Source organism: Mastigoproctus giganteus, chromosome 5, assembly GCF_048544385.1.
Source record: "Mastigoproctus giganteus isolate SK-2022 chromosome 5, ASM4854438v1, whole genome shotgun sequence".
Classification (NCBI taxonomy): domain Eukaryota; kingdom Metazoa; phylum Arthropoda; class Arachnida; order Uropygi; family Thelyphonidae; genus Mastigoproctus; species Mastigoproctus giganteus.
The window spans coordinates 115,111,696-115,133,801 of NC_143579.1; the positions used below are offsets into that span (position 1 = coordinate 115,111,696).

The window sequence follows — 22,106 nt, forward strand, 5'->3', positions numbered from 1 at the left end:
TTACCCTGACTTCTAATCTCTCTTAGCATAAAGCACATTACAAATATTGCTTCCTCTGCATCTAATAAACTGGGTTTTCTCTTTTGCTCTTGACGTTACTTTTCTTCCAAACAGTTTGTGACTGTAGAAATTGTAAATCTAGCCTACCATGGAATATTGTGCCCATGTTATGGAATATTGTGCCCATAACAGAGTCTCCCCACTCTGTCTCACAGACTTTCTGTTTCTGTTGCATTCCTTTTCTATAGATACTTGCATGGGCACTGTTCTTCTGAATTGGCTTCTATAATTCCTGCTCGCTCTCTCTTTCAAAGTAGCCCAAGCACGTGCCACAACCATCCATTTACTGTCCAACTTCAAACTCACAGAACCAACTTTTCATCTTCCTCATTTATTCGTTCAGTTTCTGTTTTCTGGAACAACCTTCCTTCGTACGTATTTCCTGAAAATTACAATTTACAGAAGTTCAAGTCTAATATCGACAAGTATCTTCTTTCAACCTTTGAACCTTCACCCCATGCATGGTACTAAGTACTATAGGTTCTAAAAAAAAAAAAATTACCTATACATAACAATGATCCTTGAGAATGAAAAAAAAAATAGTATGGAAAACATTTATTTAACATGATATACTGTAAGATAGTAAAGTAATTATAAGGAATTGTGGGAGTTGTGGTTTCTTTCTTTGGCAATTCCTTACTTCTTATTTAATTTAATTTTATTTTACTTTATTGTTTATTATTAGCTATATTTTGTAGTTTACAGTAATATACCTTTGTAAATCTAAGCAGATGCCATTACAGAATTTTTAGTGCAAACCCCCTGGAACCAACTCGTTGCAAACCACCGGTTGGGAACCGCTGTTCAAGTGAATTGTTTCTTCTCTTTAGGGTTAAGATAAGCATACAAAAATTTCTCTTGAGTAATTAGGCCACTGACAGGAACATTCTTCTGGGTTTTGTTTTCAATCCACATAACCAGCAATCTACATTCTGGGTTTTGTTTTCAATCCACATTCTGGGTTTTGTTTTCAATCCACATAACCAGCAATCCACATTCTGGGTTTTGTTTTTAATCCACATAAGGTAGCTTCCATTTGCACCATTAACTCCTGCCATATGCATATAATGTGGTTTGCAGCTACAGAGAAACTTCTTTACCTCATCTTTAATTTTTCTTAGTATTAATGTGAATTTGTTATGTGTTTGTTGGAGGTAATTAAAATGCTCTGATTATGTTTGCACCTCACTCTAGACTCAGGATGACAAGAGACATTTTCAATTTAATAAGACTTTGCATGTTTATCTAATAGCATTACATAAACCAGAATTTTTGCTTGTATTATACTTAGCCTTCACAACTTCCAGACCTGTATGCAATACTCAAGGTGTGGCCTGCCTTACACAAGGGGATAATCACCTCCTTATCCCTGCTAGCAAAATTCCTGTATATCATTGACAAGACCCCATGACCTACTCTGGCAGCCTGTCTTCAGTCTCAGAAAACTATATATCTGACTGCACAATTACCCTCATATCCCCAGGTCTCTTTCATTCTCCAGTACCCTGAGTATAACACCACCCAGTTGGTACATTTCTCTTGGGTTACTGCTACCCATATGCAATACTTTGCGTTTGTCAATGTTAAACTTTGGTTGCCACTTCTCAGCTCATCTCCCCAACTTTTCCAGATCCTGTTGCAGCAGCATACTGTCATTACTGTTACTAACAACCCTGCCAACCTTTGACATTAAGCTTGATATACCTTCATCAATATCATTGATAAATATACATATCAACAATGAGCCCAACACTGGACCCTGGGGGACACCACTGATAACATTAGTCCACGAAGAGCAGTGGACAACTGTCCCCTTGATTCACACATTTGTGACTTGTAGTGTGTCCAGTTTATGAGAGGTCAGTGACACATGAAGGAACTGAAAGGGGAAAAGTCAACAACATATGCAAAGTGCAGTATTGGCTTTACATACAGACGAGTATGAATTCCTTACTCTAACTAGATGATACCTTAGGGATTAATAAGGACAATAATGTGTTTGTCTTTAGCCTAAAGAGGGAGGCCCCTAAAAGATTCACCCTTTTATGAGGATGGATTATCCTGGCTATAATTAAAATTTATGTACATTTAATAATATTTTCAAATAAAATTTATATATATGCATACATGATTTATAGGAGTTTGCATAGTTGAACCCTAACTTATGCAAAGGTACCAGAACCTAACTCGTGTGTACTTTGAGACATTGAAATACCTAAAAATTAAAATAGTAATAAACAATTAATTACTTTATAAAGATCACCAAGGTTATTTGAAATTATAAAATAGCTAAACTATTTCTGCCATTTCAGAATGACGAAATGTAGAACTGAATTTGCCTCCAAAAATAAATAAATAAATAATGAAAGAAACTTTTAATGAAAATAAAAGTGATAAAAATGTGGCCTTAGCTATTCCTTTTCCTTTACTATATTGACTAAAACTTGACTATAAAAAATAATCCCATAGACTCTTTTCCACCAAACTACCTGGTAACAAGATTAAGCAAATCACAGTATATATATATATATATATGTTTCACCTATAAACAAATCAAGTTCTTGTGACTGAAGTGATCTTTTATGAGGTTGATATTGCAAAGACAGCTAGGTATTTATGTGTAATTGTTATTTGCTATATAAAAATTACCCTTAAAACAATATTCTTGGAATTATATCTAAGTTTGGCTTACTAAAAAGCTTTTTTAATTCTATTAAAAATTTTAAGAATTCCATAATAATACCTCTTACTTACTGTCTTTGCAGTCACTGAAGAAGTGGTAAGAAAATACCACAAAACATTTGACCCCATTATGTACATATTTCCAATTTGGAAATAGACATAATAATACCAACATAGGTTTTTAATGCATATTATCTTCAAACAAATGGGCCTTGTTCGCCTCAGGCAGATGCCCTGAAAAATTTTATACAAACAAACAAACAAACAAACAATCAGTATTATAGTAAAACGACATACAGAATATACTATATAAGCTGTTTTATATATCCTTGAACACTACTTTTAAGCCTATGTTCTATTTTTATTAAATTTTCCATTGTGACAATGCTGCAGTTATGTTGCATTAATGCTATTGTAGGATTAAACAATTAAACATTATATGCTCATTGATATATTAGGTCAAAGTCCCGATTGAATTTTGTTTTGCAAGTGGTAGTGAAAATTTTTATAATTTTGGGTGGGAGGCATTACCATCTAGCAGTTGTTGGTTTGCCTGTAGGTCTATATTAACAATTAACATGGAATCAAATTAACAAATATATAAATGTAAAGTTTCGGAAAAATTAGATGTTTAAAGTTAGAGGAGAAAGGAAATTATTAAAGATTAAGTCAAGAACAATTAGGAAAATAGCTAGGAAGAATTAGGAAGGTAACATTCCTTTGCATGGCCTTCTCTCTGCTGCTTCCTCAGGGGCTTTGAGCAGAAAGATAGCCATACTAAAAGAATGTCTCATGCATACCCGTTTTTGTAGTCTCAATAACAATTTTGTTTAGTAAGTACTCATGTTTAGTTATGAATGTCCTAATGTAATAAGGCAAATAAAAATTAATTGTTAATTTATTTATTATTTTTGGATTATAATTAGCTGCAAACTGGGATTGGGACCCAAAGCCCAACAGGTATGCATCAGAGTAAATATAAAAAGTATATAGGTATTTAACTGTGAACACTATAGCTGGTGGTTGGTATGATAAAGCACCTGCAATCTGCCCGGGAGCCACTTTATAGGAGGCTGGGGTGCCATCTGGTCTGTTTTGTTGGTTAGTCTGTCGTTAATAATTATATATGATTAAGGGATGGGTTAATTTGTTTGTTTATGCAACCTGTATTAAATTTGTAATTGAAGGTTAGGAATTACAGTGAATACCTGTATAGATGTTTAGCTTAATACATTTTAAGATTACACTTTCTTTTTTTTTTAAATTTTATTGATAAATCAAATGGTAATGTTATCCACTGGAAAAGGACTGGTATAATCTTTCTACAGCATAACAGCTTGTGTATGCCCAGTGGGTAACTATATACATATTTACATACACCCCATCGGTGATTTTAACTTTGTGGTGCTTTGGACTTTATTATAAGCTGAAGGCAAGTATTTGCCTTCAGCTTATAATAAAGTCCAAAGCACCACAAATGTATTTTCTTTTGTTGCCATTTATATCACTTTGCTGTCAAATTTATAATATCCAGTGAAGTTAGCCTATAAAGTGTTGGGATTGGTATGGGGTTTAATGTAGCCAGGGTCAGCATGAGAACTCATATTATAGTTATTGTAGTATTAGGGGTTGAATTTGGACATCCGGGTTGCAGTGCTGTCAGACAACGAGCGTAGTAAACCCGGGGGTGATGTAGGGTTAAATTGGCATGAATGACTGCTTTAATATGGTACCTGATGAACTTAATAGGCAGTTTGTTCTGGATTAAATTAGTTTTTAGTTTTTGTAATACGTCCAGCATGTTTTTCTGGTTACTACAGATGTGTATTATTCTGTTTGTTTCATTTCTGATTATGTGACCATGTATATGTTTAGTTAAATAGGTCTCCCAATTTGTAAGTCTAATGGCTTGGAAGTTGAAGTGGTCTCTTTTGTCAAAGTATTGTATGTAGACTTAGCATTAGTAGAGGCATACAATGCAAGAAAGCAAGCTTATGCAGCATCAGCCAAAAAAAAAAAAAAACCTGTTCCCATTTCACCCCTCCCTTCGTTTCAAATACCTGTCCAGCTCAGCCATAAATTTATTTAGGCTTATCAACTTCCACAACAAATGATGGAAGTCTGTCCCACCAACCAACTACCTGCTGGCTAAAGGCAAATTTCCGCACATCTATCCCATAAAATCAATTTGAATTTATGCCCTCTCAGGCGATTATTCTGAGCAAGAGGAAGAATCCCATCTGCATTGAGCATGCTCAAACCATTCAAGGCTTTATACACCTCAATCAGATCACCTTGCAGGTGCCTAGTCTCCAAACACTGTAATCTGCAAAACTTAAGCCTTTCTTCGTAAGAGAAACCCTTCATTCCATTCACTAATCTTGTTGCCCTTCTCTGTACTCGTTACAACAATTCTACACCCTTCTTAAAATGACGCCTCCAGACCTGTATACAGTACTCAGGGTGTGGCCTGACCATTGCCTTATACAAGGGGATAATCACCTCCTTATCCCTGCTAGAAAAATTCCTGTATATAATTGACAAGACACTGAGCTACTCTTACAGACAGTCTGCACTGCTCAGAAAATTTCATATCTGCCTGCACATTTACCCCAGGTCCTTTTCATTCTCTACCACTGTCAGTGTAGTACCACAGAGTTGATACATTACTCTGAGGTTACTGCTTCCCATATGTAGGCGCCTCAGTAGCCAGGTGGGAAGGAGCAGCAGTGTGTAGCACACGCTTCTTGATTAGACTGGGGTTCGAGCCCATCACCACCAAATACGGAGGATGCGGAAAGGTCAGGAAATGACCACCGCATATTCCCGGAGCAATATGGCCTTAATTGCTAATGCTCCTAAAAACCAAAATAACAACAACAAATAACAGCTTCCCATATGTAGTACTTTACATTTGTCAATGTTAAACTTCATTTGCCACCTCTCAGCCCATCTGCTCAACTTTTCCAGATCCTGTTGCAGCAGCGTACCGTCATTAGTGTCCTTAGCAACCCTGTCAATCTTCGTATCGTCTGCAAACTTGGATATTAAGCCTGATATACCATCATCAATATAATTTATAAATACAGAAAACAACAATGGACCCAACACTGAACCCTGAGGGACTCCACTAATAACATTAGTCCACGAAGAGCAGTGTCCATTGATTACCACTCTCTGTCGTCTCCCACTCAACCATCCCTTTATCCATAGCAGCAATTTGCCTCCAATGCCACACTGCTCCAATTTTTTCAGCAGTCTTCCATGTGCAACAGTATTAAAAGCTTTTCTAAGATCCAAATATATTATATCAAAGTTATTTGATGTATCCAGTTCCTTTGTTACCACATCAATGTGTCCAATCAAATTGGTCAGACAAGACTTCCCCTTAACAAAACCATGCTGTGTCCGAGCTGTAACTGAAGTCTTCTCTAGATGATCCTGCAGTGCTTCTTTAACCAGTGACTCCATTAATTTCCCTGGAACAGAAGTTAAACTAACAGGTCTATGATTACTTGTGTTGCCCTTTGATCCTTCTTTGTGAATTGGGGTCACATTTGCACATCTCCAGTCCATGGGTGCCTCCCCTGAGTCCAAGGAAGCTCTCATAATTTTGGCTAAGGGTTTTCTTACTTCCTTTGCTGCCTCCTTTAATATAACTGGATAGATCCCATCCACCCACCCTGGGTGCCTTTTTTATGTTTATCTTCAACAATTTCTCCTCCACTTTCCTTTCAGTTATTACTAAATCATTTAGCTCACTACCAGAGTTTAATTCACCTCTAGCATTCCCCATCCTGAATAACTCCTCGTGTGTGAATGTAGATGCAAATTACTCATTTTGTTTGTTAGCCACCTGCGCAGGATCATCAACAGTTGAACCATCAATATCCAGTGGACCAATCTGATTCATCCCTTTCCTTCTAGAATTTACATAGCTAAAGAACTCTTTGCTGTTTTTCTTTGCATCCTTTGCCAAAGATAATCTGCCTAATCTCATTTGTGGCTTTGTTACAGATTAGCTTATATGTATCCCATGCATTTTTCTTCTCTACCACATGTCTCAGTAGTTCATCTTATATCCATTTAGGCCTAAACCTTGAAAAATATTTCTTAGTTGGTAAAAATTTATTTAACAATAAAAATAATGTATTTTTAGTTCTTCAAAACCAGGTTGGGTGCCTCTTCATTATTCGTGCATCTTTCTGACCTATGCTGAAAATGTTTCCTAACATGATCTGAAGTCCACACAGTGATTTAATTTCTTGCCTAATCTTTTCTTTAATTCAGCATTATTCAAAATGCAATAAAATAACAGACTTTCCTTTACATATTTTCTTTACATACTTCAACATTATTCAAAGGTCAATCAAAAACTCTATCCTTTACATATTGCCATTATACAAGCATTAATAATCATATGAGAATTGTGGCTGTTGTGCTGTTTGTTGGAAATAAACCCAGATCCTGTCTGTGGACAAGGAACAGACAGGATCTAGTCTGAGGAACAGACTAGATCAGGGTTTTTTTCCAACAAAACAGTATTAAGGTTAATTCCAGTTGGCTTCAAAAAATGTGTAATTCTCCTAACTTTGTATACAAATTAATCCTTTCACTAGTATCCACAAATGTTCATTTTTTGTGGGAGTACTTACATATTCCTCAGATTTCATTTTCCATTGTCATTTAATTTCAAATAATGTTTCTGTTTATGCACATATCATATTAAAATATATTTTCCATACTCTGCGATCTCTTATCTGTGCTACAAACTAATAGTATATACAGTTTTGATAGATGGCAGCATGAAAATAGCTTTGAAAACCAGTGGAGGACCTGTGAGCCATTTTTGTCCAATTTTGGCTTAGAACAGCTGAAATTGAAGAAATTTTCTGGAATTCAGACTCAGAAGTTGATGAAATTGAATTAAGCAATACAAAAATAGATGTAGAGAATATTACTGCTTCAAAAAAAGGGAAGGAAAATGGAAAGTTTATTTTTTTACAATTTTTAAAAATATTTTTTGGTTGGATAGTAATTTTATTCTAATGCTGAACAGTCAAGTCACAGTAGAATAAAACTAATATTTGAAAGTATTGTCAGGGAGCACACGCTGTTTTTTAACAGCACATTCTGCTGCCATATTCTTCTCTAGTTTAATGCTTGTTGAAAATGTCAATTTGATCAGATTGAAATGTGCAGTAGAGAATCAGGGAAAAAGTGAAGTCACAAGATATGCTTCTCTGAGATACGTTAATGTATTCAAATGAATTGATCATGAGACTCATTGCCTATATGACATCCTAGAAAATTAAGTACAGTTGAAAAACAACATATATAAAGATACTTTGCTCTTTAGGCAGCAGAAAGTGATGATTTTATTGTGCAGCATTAAAATCATCCCATATATGCTTTTAGTATTAATAGTAATAGTCGTAAACCTAGGCAAGAAAGCATGTTTATACAGCATCAGCCAAAGAGAAAAAAAAATAAAATCCAATTTTACCTATCCTCCTCTCCACTTGCCTTGAATTTACCAAACTATCCACATCTACAACAATGGATGGTAGATTGTTCAAACAATCAACCACTCATTGGCCGAAGGCAATGTATATCACATTTGTTCTGCAACCATTCTTCCTAAATTTGAATTTATGCCCCTCGTGTGCACAGGAACAAGAAGAAGAATCCCATTAGCATTGAGTATGCTCAATCCATTCAAATGCTTAAAGACCTCAATCAGATCATCTCACAGATGCCTGGTCTCCAAATGCTCCAACTTGCAAAACTGAAGCCTTTCTTGGAAAGAGTACTCCTTTGTTTCCTATACTTACCTCATTGCCCTTCTCTGTACCTGTTTCAGCAGCTCTACATCCTTCCTAAAATGAGGCCTCCAGGTCTGTATACAGTACTCAAGTTGTGGCCTGATTATTGCAATAATCACCTCCTTAACCCTGCTAGCAAATCTCCTGTATATCATTGACAAAACCCCATTAGCTGTCCTTGCAGTCTGTCAGTTCTGCTTAGAGAACTTCATATCAGACTGCACAATTACCCCCAACTCCATTTCATTCTTCTCTACCCTGAGTGTAGTAACACCCAGTTGATGCATTACTCTGGGTATTTACTGCTAGATATTATGCAGTACCTTGCATCTGTCAGTGTTAAACTTCAATTGCCATTTCTCAGCCTATCTGCCTAATTTTTCTTGATATTGTTGAGCAGCACACTATCATTACTGTTATTAACCACCTGCCAACATTGTATCATCTGCAAACTTGTACATTAAGCCTGATATGCCTTCATGGATAGCATTGATAAATATAGAAAACCACAATGGACATAACACCAAACCCTGGGGAACTCCACTGTTAACATTGTTCCATGAAGAGAAATGTGCATTGATTACCACTCTCTGTCTTCTCCCACTCAAACTTCCCTTTATCCATAGCATCAACTTGCCCATAATTCCATAGTGCCCCAATTTGTACAGCAGTCTTTTGTGTGCAACAGTATCAAAAGCTATCCTGAAATCCAAGTATGTGATATTAAAATTATTTTTTGCATCCAATTCCTTTGTCATTGCATCATAGAAATTCAATCAAATTGGTCAAAATATATGTCCCCTTAACAAACCCATGTTGTGAAGCCTAATGAAGTATATCTACACTTCTGTCCAGATGGTCCTACATTACTATATTTCTTTAACCATTGGTTCCATTATTTTTCCTGGAACAAAAGTTAAAATAGCAGTTCTGTAATTACTAATGTTACCCTTTTACCCCTCCCCTCTTTGTGAACTGGCAATACATTCGTATATCTCCAGTTCGTGGCGAACTCCCCTGAATCAAGAGATGCTCTCATACTTATGACTAACAGTTTGCTTGCCTCCTTTGCTGCCTTCCTTAATATAATTGGATAGATCCAATGCACCACAGGTTTCTGTTTATGTTTAACTTAAACAATTTCTCTTCCGCTCTCCTCTCAGTTATTACAAACTCATTCAGCTCCCTGTTAGAGTTTGATAAATTTCTGGTATTCCCCCCAAAGAATTCCTCATATGTGAATGTAAATTTAAAATACCTATTCAGCCTGTTAGCAACCTGAGCAGTATCATAAACAGTTAAACCATTGACAACAAACCGATCGATGTGATTCACCCCTTCATTCTACTGTTAATATACATAAAGAAGTTTTTTGTGGCATTTTTTGCCAGAGGCTTTTTGTAATCTGCCTTATCTTGCCTAGCTTGATTGCACACTAGTTTATATCAACCATAGGCTTCTATGACAAGTAATAATTTATATGCCTCCCATGCATTTTTGTTCTCTGCGACATGCCTTAGTAGTTCACCTGAAATCCTTTTAGGTCTAAGCCTTGAACAGTATTTCTTAGTTGGTATGAAAAGCCTAGTAGCGTCTATGATTATTTCCCGGAATGCTTCCCATTTATAATTTGTTGTTGGTAACATCATTAGTGGGTGCTGCTGTATAGAATTTAAAAATTGTCAGTCCACAAAAGGAAACCCTTCCTTTTACCCTTGATGCTAGTTACAACTAAAATTAAATCCCACATGAATACACTGATCACCGCCACTTATTGGTTCTTTCTCCAGATTTTTAATGCGTGAAGAATCACTGCTGATAATCAGATCAAGAGTATTGCTCTCTTATTGCCTCTGTAGCATGCTGCTGTAGAAAACGGTCATTAAATAAATTCACAAAAATTTTGCTAGTGTGTGTTTGTGTGACCAACCGAAAAGTTCCAGTCAACATTGGAAGGTTAAAATTCCCCGTTAGTAGACATTCTGATTTACTGGGCCACTCTATTTCTCTGTACAGCTGTATTTCATATTCTTGGATTTCAGGAAGGCTTTTGATACTGTTGCACATAAAAGACTGCTTTACAAACTGGAACAATGTGACATTAAGGGCAAGTTACTGCTATGGATAAACGGATGGTTAAGAGGAAGAAGACATAGAGTGGTTATCAATAGGCACTGCTGTTTGTGGACTAATATTATCAGTGGAATTCTCCACGGTTCAGTGCTGGGGCCCATTGTTCTTTTCAATATTCATTAATATTAATGAGGGTATATTAGGCTTATTGTCAAAGTTTGCAGATTATACAAAGGTTGGCAGGAGGGTTAATGACAGTAATTGGAGTGAGGGCTGAGAAGTGGCAGTTGAAGTTTGACAAATGCACGGTACTGTGTATGGGTAGCAGCAATCCCGTAGTAATTTATCAACTTGTGTTACTACACTCAGTGAAAATTGAAAAGACCTGGGAGTAACTGTGTAGACAGATATGAAATTCTCTGAGTCGTGCAGACATTCTGCCAGAACAGCTCATGGGGTTTTGTCAGTTATATGCAGAAACTTAGCTAGCAGGTATAAAGAGGTGATTATCCCTTTGTACGAATACAACTTGTATTTGTACAAAGTATTGTATACAGGTCTAGAGACCTCATTTTAGGAAGGATGTAGTTCTGCTGGAATGAGTGCAGAGAGGGGCAACTAGATTTGTGAAAGGAACAAAAGGGTGCTCTTACCCAGGAAGGTTTCAGTTCTGCAAATTGCAGTTTCTGGAGACCAGGCACCTGTGTGGTGATCTGATTGAGGTATTTATGGCCTTGAATGAATTGAGTAAGCAGAATGTAAATAGTATTCTTCCTCTTGCTGAGACTGTACACATGATGGGGCATAAATTTAAGTTGAGGAAGGTTGGTTGCAGAGTAAATGTTCAGAAGTTTGTCTTCAGTAAGCAGTTGGTTGATTGTTGGAACAGTCTTCCATTTGTTGTTATGGAAGTGGATGATTTGAATAAATCCAAGGAAGAACTAGACAAATTATTGGAGGGTATGGATGACAGAAGTGTATAGTGTTTTATTCTTTGGGATGATGGTATATAAATGCAAAAAAAAAAAAAAAAAAAGTGATATTTTTAATTTAATCTCTTGCTTTCTTTTCTACTACGTCTACTATATCTCTATTATTTACATAATTGAGATAAATGATCATATATCGAAATCTAGGTGTCATTTAAGATTATCATAGGCACTGTAGACTCTTTCTCTTCATGAAATAAAGCCTAAGGCAGGGCTTAGTTTTATAAGGATTGAAGTTAATTATGTTTTATTTACCCAATGAGAAGAATTACCTGGGGATCATTTAAGGAATTGGTGACAGGTATTCAAGAAGATAAAGCTGTCAGTAAAACTACGGATCGAATGTTCAATCAGTGGAAGAAGGTGATTAATATACAAGAGGAAAAGAGTTGAAGAAAGAGCTAAAGGTTGGAGAAGACCAGCATTAGTGGAGAAGTTAGACAACAGAGAGCTGTCTACCATCACCCATAATTTTTGCAGTGGACTCTGGATACTCCATTGCAAAAAAAAAAAAAAAAAACAAAAAAAAAACAATTGGATGTACATAAATAAGGTGAGAACTTGTTTAGGAGACTTCTATGCAGAATACAGTCAAAGCCTTAGAAAAGTCAAAAACAGCTGCTTGTGTTTCACCAAACTTTTCCATTTAATTTATCCAAAGACAAGTAACATAAGAGATAATATATCACCAAAGGATCAACAGCGACAGTGTACATATTGGCAGTCAGGGATAATAGCTTAAAAGTATTGGTTTATGGCTTTCTCCATTGTTGTGGAAAGTGTAGAGGTATGCAGTGGGATGAGAATTGGAAGGGAAAGGTGTGTGTGTGTCACCGTTTTTAAGAACTAGTTTGGATATGAACAAATTTCCCAGCAGAAAGAAAAAAAGTGGAATATTACAGTGCAAAAAAAGGTGCTACTGGAGCAAGCTTAGGAACATAGATTTGGAAAACAAATGGAAAAATATCATGATAAACTGGAGATTTTTTGGCATAAAGATTGTTCAGAATTCTTTTAACATCCTTTTCTCAGAAGACCATTTCATGAATTGAGAGGAGTAATGGGTATGGTAGGAGATGGATCTGAGAATGCAGCAGAACCATCAAGTTTTAACTGAGGTGGAGTATTGATGGACAGAATCTTCAGCCAATAGCTTTAGAAAGGCTAAAATCCTCAACTACCATTTGGACAAGAAGCAAGTTTCTACACTTAGCCAGTTAAAAATCAATTTTGGATCAGTTAATACCTGTTTTGCAGTTATTGTAAATATGGGCAGAAAATGAAGCTGTAGATTTCGATTCAAGGCATTTGCCATATGCAATATTTTTATCTTGAGCAGCCTGGGCACATTTATTGAAAACCAAGTTAAGTACCTGTCAAAAATACTGCTTGGGGAGATTGCTTAAAATTCATGGCATTGATGGATGGATGCACCCAGTTATGCTAAAGACTGCAGCAAAGAAGTTGACCTGTATCATTAGGAATGCTACTGAGATCATCACTATACTCTGGGGTGAGTCGATTGAAGAAATGCAAGTCTCACCATTTCATAAGGGCGAGCCTAAGATGGAGAAGAGTAACAGTAGACCAGCAAGGTTGACTTCTGAAATGGTGAAATCATAAAAACAATCCATTGTGGTGGGTAAGATAATGAAATCCTGAAGGGATTTCTGGAGGTAGAATGTTGCCTTTTAAATCTGGTTAATAACGATGATGATGTAAATGTAGCTTTTGTGGCTTCTCATTTATTTTATGTACTTTTAATCAATATTTTTCATTGTATAATACAGTCGATTCAGATTATAAACAGGAAAATTATTAAAAATTATTATTATTTATTTAGGACTAGTGCATTTTGGCCCGATTAAGCGGCTGCCCCAATTATCCGAAGTTTCACTTAAAAAAAGTTAAAAATACAATGGATTACAATTGCTTTACAATTGGTTCACTGTACAATCAAATCACGTTATGATGGAGTCATCATGGTAAAGTACCATTCACTATACGATGTGTAATAAGCGCCGGTCATTGTGATCATGTTTGTGAATTGAATTTTAATTTTATTAAACAGCAATTCTAATTAGTTAAAATAGGAGGAATATTATCCACAGGCTATAAAAATAAAGATATATTAAGTACAAATTTATCCTTTATTACCTTACCAATTTAAAAATTAAATGATACGTGAAAATCGGAAGAATATATGTGATAATCGGAATAATTAATACATACTGTAATATGTACATACTAACTAGTCGACATTTCTGTTCACTGACATTTGTGGGTGGGGGTTAAAATTTAAAACAGTAAAAAGATAAGCAATCTATAACAAAGAACAAAGCACACACAAATTGCATGTAACACGATACGCACAAGTGAGAATGGAGTAACAAGTTACGAAGCTTTAAAAATAGGAATGAAGAGAAGATTCTGAAAATTAATTTTTTTATATGACTGAAGATTTCATGTAAGTGTAAACCCATTTCACCATAATAACCCATGGAATTCCAGCTGTCGGTATTATCGCAAATTCAATAACATCGAGTTTACTATCCATTTATGATAGATTGCACTAATAGAAAAGCCCAATAAACAGGTGACTGCTAATTGTTTTATGGTTGTGACCTCCAGAAATCCGACCAAACCACGTGGTACGGTCGGAGACAATCGTAGGGTAATCTCCAGTGCTGCGGTCTCCTGCCCCAAATAAATGGCATGTTGTCCCAATTAAGCGAAGTAAACCCTGGCTATTTTCTCAATTGTGTTCTGTTTTTTAAGATTTTCCCCAAATAAACGGCTGCCCCGATTAACCGGTGTCCCAAATAACCGGAATCCACTGTATTATCCATAATCCTGCTCTTTATTTGTATAATTCTGAATAGACATAATGATGTATATTCAGAACAATACAAAAATTGTAATGTGATGAGTCTCAACTAGTTGTAGTTTGACTTATGTTATCAAGTCTATTAGAAGTAAAACACTGAGGTTCAAACATAGAAAAATTATATCTCATGTTCACTGTGCTAATCTTATTAATTATAATTACTTGGCATTCTTCAGAGTGGGCTAGTAGAGTGAGCAAGCTCCCATAGGGTTTGGTGTTGGTGACCCTTTCTTATTTTGAATTTTCCTCAATGATATTTTGAGGATATTCAGGGCTGTCAAAGTTTGGTTGTGATTTAATGATAGATATTATGGTAAATAATCAGGACCAGGCTATGCTTCTTCATAATGAGTTAGATTGGTTACCTGTTTAGTTTTAAAGATGGCAGCTGACATTTAATTCCACTAAATCTAAGGTTTTGTATTTGGAGAAATAAAATCTGAAAGCGAGAGACTAGGGGATTTGGAATTAAAGGCATTTGATGGTGAGAAAAATTTAGGAGTTATGCTACAAGGTGACATGAGGTTTTTCTTAGGTGGTGTAAGCAGGCTACCTTGGTATACTATCAACTATGTGTAAGACATTTACTAACACAGAGAGAGAGAGAGAGAGAGAGAGAAGGATGTTGTTATTCCTCTTTAGGAAAAAATGGTGAGACACATTTGAAATCTGTATTCAAGTTTAGAGGCCTCGTCTAAAAAAGTATATAGAAAAGAATTTGTAGAACAAATAGGCTGGTTAGGAGTGCTGAGGATTTTCCCTATGAGGAACATCTTAGAAGGTTCTCACCTGCAGGGCCCAGTGAACAGACACCTCAGGAATGACTTAGTATTAATATTAGTATTAATAGTGGCAAATGATGCAAGAAAGCAAGCTTATACAGCATCAGCCAAAGGAAAAAAAAAAAAAAAATTCCCATTTCACCTAGCCTCCCTTCCAGTAGTTTGTCTAGTCCTTTATTCAAACTATTCACTTCCATAACAACAGATGTGTGCTTGTTTCAGCAATCAACCACCCATTGGCTGAAAGCAAACTTTTACACATCTATTCTGCAACCATCCTTTCTCAATTTGAATTTATGGCCCCGTCATCTGCATAGATGAAGAGCCATAAATTCAAAGGAGTAGGAAGAATTCCATCAGCATTGAACTTTCTGAAGTCATTCTAAGCCTTAAACACCTCAATCAGGTCACTTCGCAGGCACTTCCAGACATTGCAGTTTTCAAAACTGTAGCCTTTACTGGTAAGAGCACCCATTTATTCCCCTCACCAGTCTCGTTGCACTTCTCTGTGCCTGTTTCAGCAGTGCTACGTCCAGTGGTTTGCTGGTCAATTTTTTAACAACTAGCTCTCTAAAAAAAAAAAAAAAAACAATGCCAAGAATCAATGTGTGCATATATATTTATTGCAAGTTGTACTGATTTACAACAATTTGAAATACAAAATCAAACAATAATAAAATATTCATTTTTTTATTGCAATTTCCATATAGCAAATTGATTCTCACAAAACATTGACTTATGCCAAGCTCTTGTATCCATAGCCAATCTTTGGGTAATAATCTTCTCAGGCTCACAACTTTAGAGATGCAAAATCTTTGACAGACGTCGAGCATGGAAATGCCATTACCCTAAGAAGAATTGGCCCAGGTAAAATTAAACAGATGTTTGTTGGAAATAATATTCATGTAAAATCATTAGTGAAAATAATTCCTACTCTGGATGCCACGTAGGGAAGGGGGCACCTCCGTAGCCAGGTGGGAAGGAGCAGCAGTGCGTAGCACATGCTTCTTGATTAGACCGGGGTTCGAGCCCGTCACCACCAAATACGGAGTATGCGGAAAGGTCGAGGAATGACCACCGCATATCCCGGAGCAATATGGCCTTAGTTGCTAATGCTCCTTAAAAAACCAAAAAAAAAAAAAAAAAAACGTAGGGAAGGGGGCAGGGGAAAGAAAGCACAAAGAACATCCCAGCTGGATTTTCCGTATCACCATATACAAGCTTATCGTCCAAATGCCACTAGCCATTATGGATCCAAGTGCATGCTGCTCTACAGTTTATAGCCATTGTCAGTTTAACAACTGGCTTGCAAAATTCTTGAAAATTTAACATTCAGCTTGTGTGAGCTGTCTCCAGCATTACCACTGGCTACATCATTCCTGAAATGAGGCCTCCACAATACTCAAGATGTGGCTTGACTGTTGCCTTATACAATGGGATAATCACTCAATCACCCTCTTCATCCCTGCTAGCAAAATTCCTGAATATCATTGAGAAAACCCCATGAGACTTGATGGAGGTATTTAAGCCCCTTAATGGAATAAGCAAAAGAAATGAATATTCACATTGGCAGCTGAACTTGTGAGGGGGGGGGGCAAACAATGTGCAATTTTAAGAAGCAGCAGAAGATTACATATGATGGCACCTTCATTTGTTAATTGTTGTAGTAAGTTGTCTCCAAAGATAGTTGAGGTAGAGATTCTGACTAAATTCAAGGCAGAATTGGATGGTTACTTTTTTAGGAATGAGCAAATTGTGATTAGTTGAATGGTTTTTTTTTTTTTTTTTTTTGACAGGTACAAAATAACTTCCTTACCTCATTAATACTAATATATCACAGCATTTGATTACATCAGGAAAACAATACTTGGAAACTACAACAAAGTTTCCCATTAACGTCTTCCATATGGTTTCACCATCAGGCACTCACTCAGTGACATCTGGACTTGAATATTCCATCAGAGGCCTTTCAACTGGTGTCCGTCGAACTGAGATCGACATGTTAGTTGATCTCATTTCGATGGACTTACTATTCAGTGGAATTATCATTATTATTTATATTCATAAAATGCTGGATTTATGAGGTTTTACTATATATTATATTACTTCTACAATCTAAAGATTGTGCATTTTATCTTCTGAGATTTTTTATATCTACATCATGACTTACAGTCTATTCGAAGTAAAACACTGAGGTTCAAACATAGAAAAATGATATCTCATGTTCAAATCCACGTTTTCACAAAACATAATAACATCCTGCAATCACTGTATTTTAAATTCCTAAGACTATTATGTAGCCATTCTTATCAATATCATTAATAAATATGTACAAAATTTTTATTTATTTTGTAAACAAAACTTTTACATTTTTAAAAGTTCTACATTTTACTACCTTATTTTATGTTGTTTGTCATTTTATGCAAACTTTACTTAATAATTCATGCTTAGTGCAATTTAGTGGGTGAAAATTGAAGTAATCCCAGAAATGACAATTCTTGCGACTTGAAAGTTTACAATTTTTTAAACTTTATACCTTTAACATAAATAGTTTTAGTAGTGCTGATTTTTAAATTATTATGTTGATTCTTTCTTGAAAACTCTCTATATATTATAATATTGAACTGACTTAATAATAGTTTGAATGTTTTAAACTTTTCTTTATTGCAGGGTAATCTTGTGGCAGTTATGATATCTGTTCTTCGTCAGATGACCCCATATCATTATAATCAATACATCGGCCATTTTGCTACTAGGACAGATTTGCTAGACTTTCTAATGGAAATTTTGCTAGTATTTCGGGATCTTGTTAGTAAAAATGTATACCCACAAGATTGGAATGAAATGATTATGCTACAGAATAGGTATACCATATAAAATACGTGTGTGTGTGTGTGTGTGTGTGTGTGTGTGTGTGTGTGTGTGTGTGTGTGTGTGTGTGTGTGTGTGTGTGTGTGTGTTATTTGTAATTCTAGCTATATCAAAATATTAGCATTAGTAAAGGCATATGATACAAGAAAGCAAGCTTATACAGTATCAGCCAAAAAAAAAAAAAAACCCTTCTCATTTCACCCGTCTATTCAAGGCAGAACTAGACCAAATGTTGGTCTAGTTCTGCCTAGAGTCTATTTAAGCTGTCAACTTCTACAACGACAGATGGAAGTTTGTTCCAGCAATCAACCACCCACTGGCTAAAGGCAAACTTCCGCACATCTATCCTACAGCTGTCTTTCCTCAATTTGAATTTATGCCCTCTCAGGAGATTATTCTGAGCAGCAGGAAGAATCCCATCAGCATTGAGCATGCTCAAACCATTCAAGACTTTATACACCTCAATCAGATCACCTTGCAGGTGCCTAGTCTCCAGACACTCTAATTTGCAAAACTTAGGCCTTTCTTCGTAAGAGCAACCCTTTGTTCCAGCAGCTCTACATCCTTCTGAAAATGAGGCCTGCAGACCTGTATGTAGTACTCAAGGTGTGGTCTGACCATTGCTTTATACAAAGGGATAATTACCTCTTTATCCCTGCAAGAAAAATTCCTGCATATCATCGACAAGACACCATGAGCTACTCTTGCAGACCATCAGCAATGCTCAAAAAACTTCATATCTTACTGCACAATTACTCCCAGGTCCTTTTCATTCTCTACCACTGTCAGTATAGTACCACACAATTGATATGTTACACTGGGGTTACTGCTTCCCATATGCAGTACTTTACATTTGTCAATGTTAAACTTCATTTGCCACCTCTCAGCCCATCTGCTCAACTTTTCTAGATTTATTGCAGAAGCATACTGTCGTTAGTGTCATTAACAACCCTGCAACCTTCATATCGTCTGCAAACTTGGACATTAATGATATACCATCATCAATATCACTATAAATACAGAAAACAACAATGGACCCAACACTGAACCCTGAGGGACTCCACTAATAACATTAGTCCACGAATAGTAGTGTCCATTGATTACCTCTCTCTGTCTTCTCCCACTCAACCATTCCTTTATCCATAGCAGCAATTTGCCTCCGATGCCATACTGCTCCAATTTGTGCAGCAGTATTCCATCTGCAACAGTATCAAATGCCTTTCTAAGATCCAAATATATGATATCAAAATTATTCTTTGCATCCAGTTCCTTTGTGACCAAATCATAGTATTCAATCAGATTGGTCAGACAAGACTTCCCCTTAGGCCCCGGGTGCCAAGCGATTATTAGTGTAACCAAGCAGTTCCAAGTGAGCTCTATACTGCATGTGCAAAACGAATAGTTTTCTTTCAGTTTTAAATAGTTTTTACATTATTTAGTTGTATTGCTCTAATGCATTAGGGCTTAAAGCCTCAAGCTGCGAAAGAGATTAGACTATGTGTATTTTAGTGCAATTGCATCATTTATTCATAGCTAAATATAAATTTGCAATAGCAGCATCGTTTAAGTTACATCTCATATTGTGAATGCCTTCACGACGAGTTGCCATGACATTGCACTACTTCAAATAAGTAACGCTTCACCCGAAGGAGAAGTCTGTTGTTACTTATACTCAGTGGATACCACCACCCAGACGGCACCGTTTCAGGGCTATTTTGTATTTGTGTGGGATAATAACTCGATTATCCAGTTGTCCCTATTAGACTTAGAAAAGCAAAAGGTAGAGAGAAAGTAATAGTAGGAGTGGAAAGAGGAAAAGAAACGGTGTAGAAAAATGAAAGGGACAGTAACTCCTTCAACTCACACCACTCAAAAATTCATAAACTCCTCGAATAGGCAACACTTCCCCAGTGGAGAAGGCTGTTGTTACCTATTCTTGGAAACTCCGGACATCATCAGGCACACCGTTTCAGGGCTATTTATGTATGGATGTGAATATCTACTCGAATATCCACTTGTCCCTATTAGACTTAGAAAAGCAAAAAGTAGAGGGAAAGTTATAGTAGGAGTGGAAGAGGAAAAGAAACGGTGCAGAAGAATGAAAGGGACAATAACTCCTTCAACTCACACCACTCAAAAACTCATAAACTCCTCGAATAGGCAACGCTTCCCCAGTGGAGAAGGCTGTTGTTACCTATTCTTGAAAACTCCGGACATCATCAGGCTCCCCCTGGCGGCATCGTTTCAGGGCTATTTGGCCCTTCTTCAGTGAGTGGGTAGGTACCCAAGCACCGTTTCAGAGCTATTTGGCCCTTCTTCGGTGGATGGGTAGGTACCCAATTGATGTAATGATGGCAAAACAGTTATAAAGTATATCTTCACAATATGAGAGATGCCTGATGGTGTATGATATAAGTTAAGACTCTAATGTATTAGGGCTTAAAGCCTCAAGCTGCAAAAGAGATTAGACTATGTGTATTTTAGTGCAATTGCATCATTTATACACAGCTAAATATAGATTATTTGCAAATTTGCAATAGCAGCATCATTTAAGTTACATCTCATATTGTGAATACCTTCATGACGAGTTGCCATGACATTGCACTACTTCGAATAAATAACGCTTCACCCAAAGGAGAAGGCTGTTGTTACTTATTCTCAGTGGAGACCACCACCCAGACGGCACCATTTCAGCGCTGTGTGGTATCTACTGAGAATCACTCAACAGAAAAATGGATGAGTGATTCTGGGGCATCGTTGACTTGTGTCATCTGTTATTCCGGGGTGCTTAGTGATGTATTTCCTGTAGTTCCTAGTGTTGATCACCTGGTCTTGGATTGCAATCGTGAATCCTTCAGTGTGGGAAACGAGCCTTCTGTTTGTGAGCCAAGTGTTAGAAGTGATCTTATCTATGTAGTGTCTGCCGTAAAGTGCCTCCTTTGCCCATCTTTTTTGTTTCTTCTGCCTGTGTCAGTGTGGTCTCCTTGTTGAGGTTGAATGTTTATCTACCTTTCTTATGGCTTGGTAGAAATAGCACTGTGTTTTCTTTGGAAGTAACTGTGCAGGTTCTTAATCGCTGCCTTCTCTTGTTCACTGAAGTCAGTCAATCTCCTCCCTCCATCTTTATGGCCATGATCAGTCAACACCACCTGATGGCCAGCTTTGGGTGGTGTTGGCAGCTCAGTCATCATTATCCTGGTCAGTCTCATAATCTCCTCCAGCTTAGTATTGGTGAAATCTATGATCCTGAAGGAGTACCTTAGTACTGGAACTGCATGACCATATTCCCACCATTCAGCTTTGATTTTAACAGGCTTCTCAGTCAGGCAGGCCTTGATTGCCTTGTGTTCTAACCGGTGAGCCTGCATCATTCCCAAATATTTGTGTCTCTTCCTCTGTCATGGCTTCAGTCTCTTCACCGGGCTTCGGCTGGTAGTTTTGTCCGACTGGATGTCCTTGATACAATCCTTGGGGCTTGCATTTGTCTAGACCAAATTGAATGCTGATGTCAGTGCTGTATACTCTTTGGTGATCCAGAGTAGCTCTTGGTGCCGATTCTCAGTTGTGGCATAGAGCTTGATGTCATCTATGTACACCAGGTAAGAGACAGAGGGTGTACAAGTTGTACCTCCCTTCTTTTAGGGTATACCCATAATTGTTGTTATTGAGCATGGAGGAAAGTGGGTTGAGTGCTAGACAGAACCATAGTGGGCTCAGGGCATCTCCATGGAAAATTCCTATTTCTGATGGGTATCAATCTGGCCGTAATGTTCCCGACCTTGATGGTAGTCCTCCGTTTTACCATGGTTGCTTCTAGGAAGTGTGTCAGAGTTGGGTTGACTTTGTAGATCTTCAGTGTCTCTATCAGCCATGAGGCACAGAGTCAAAGGTCTTGCGATAGTTGATGTAGGCTGTGTACAGGTTTCAGTGCTTCTTG

General features: G+C 36.9%; 1 protein-coding gene across 1 annotated transcript in view; it reads left to right on the forward strand.

Moving 5' to 3' along the window:
- Positions 1 to 22,106, forward strand: part of mbc (dedicator of cytokinesis protein myoblast city) — a 966,604-nt gene that overhangs the window by 638,149 nt on the left and 306,349 nt on the right. The window contains exon 26 of the mRNA XM_090373417.1: positions 17,969 to 18,162. Within this exon, the coding sequence (XP_090229543.1) occupies positions 17,969 to 18,162 (194 nt within the window). The remainder of the gene's footprint in view (positions 1 to 17,968; positions 18,163 to 22,106) is intronic.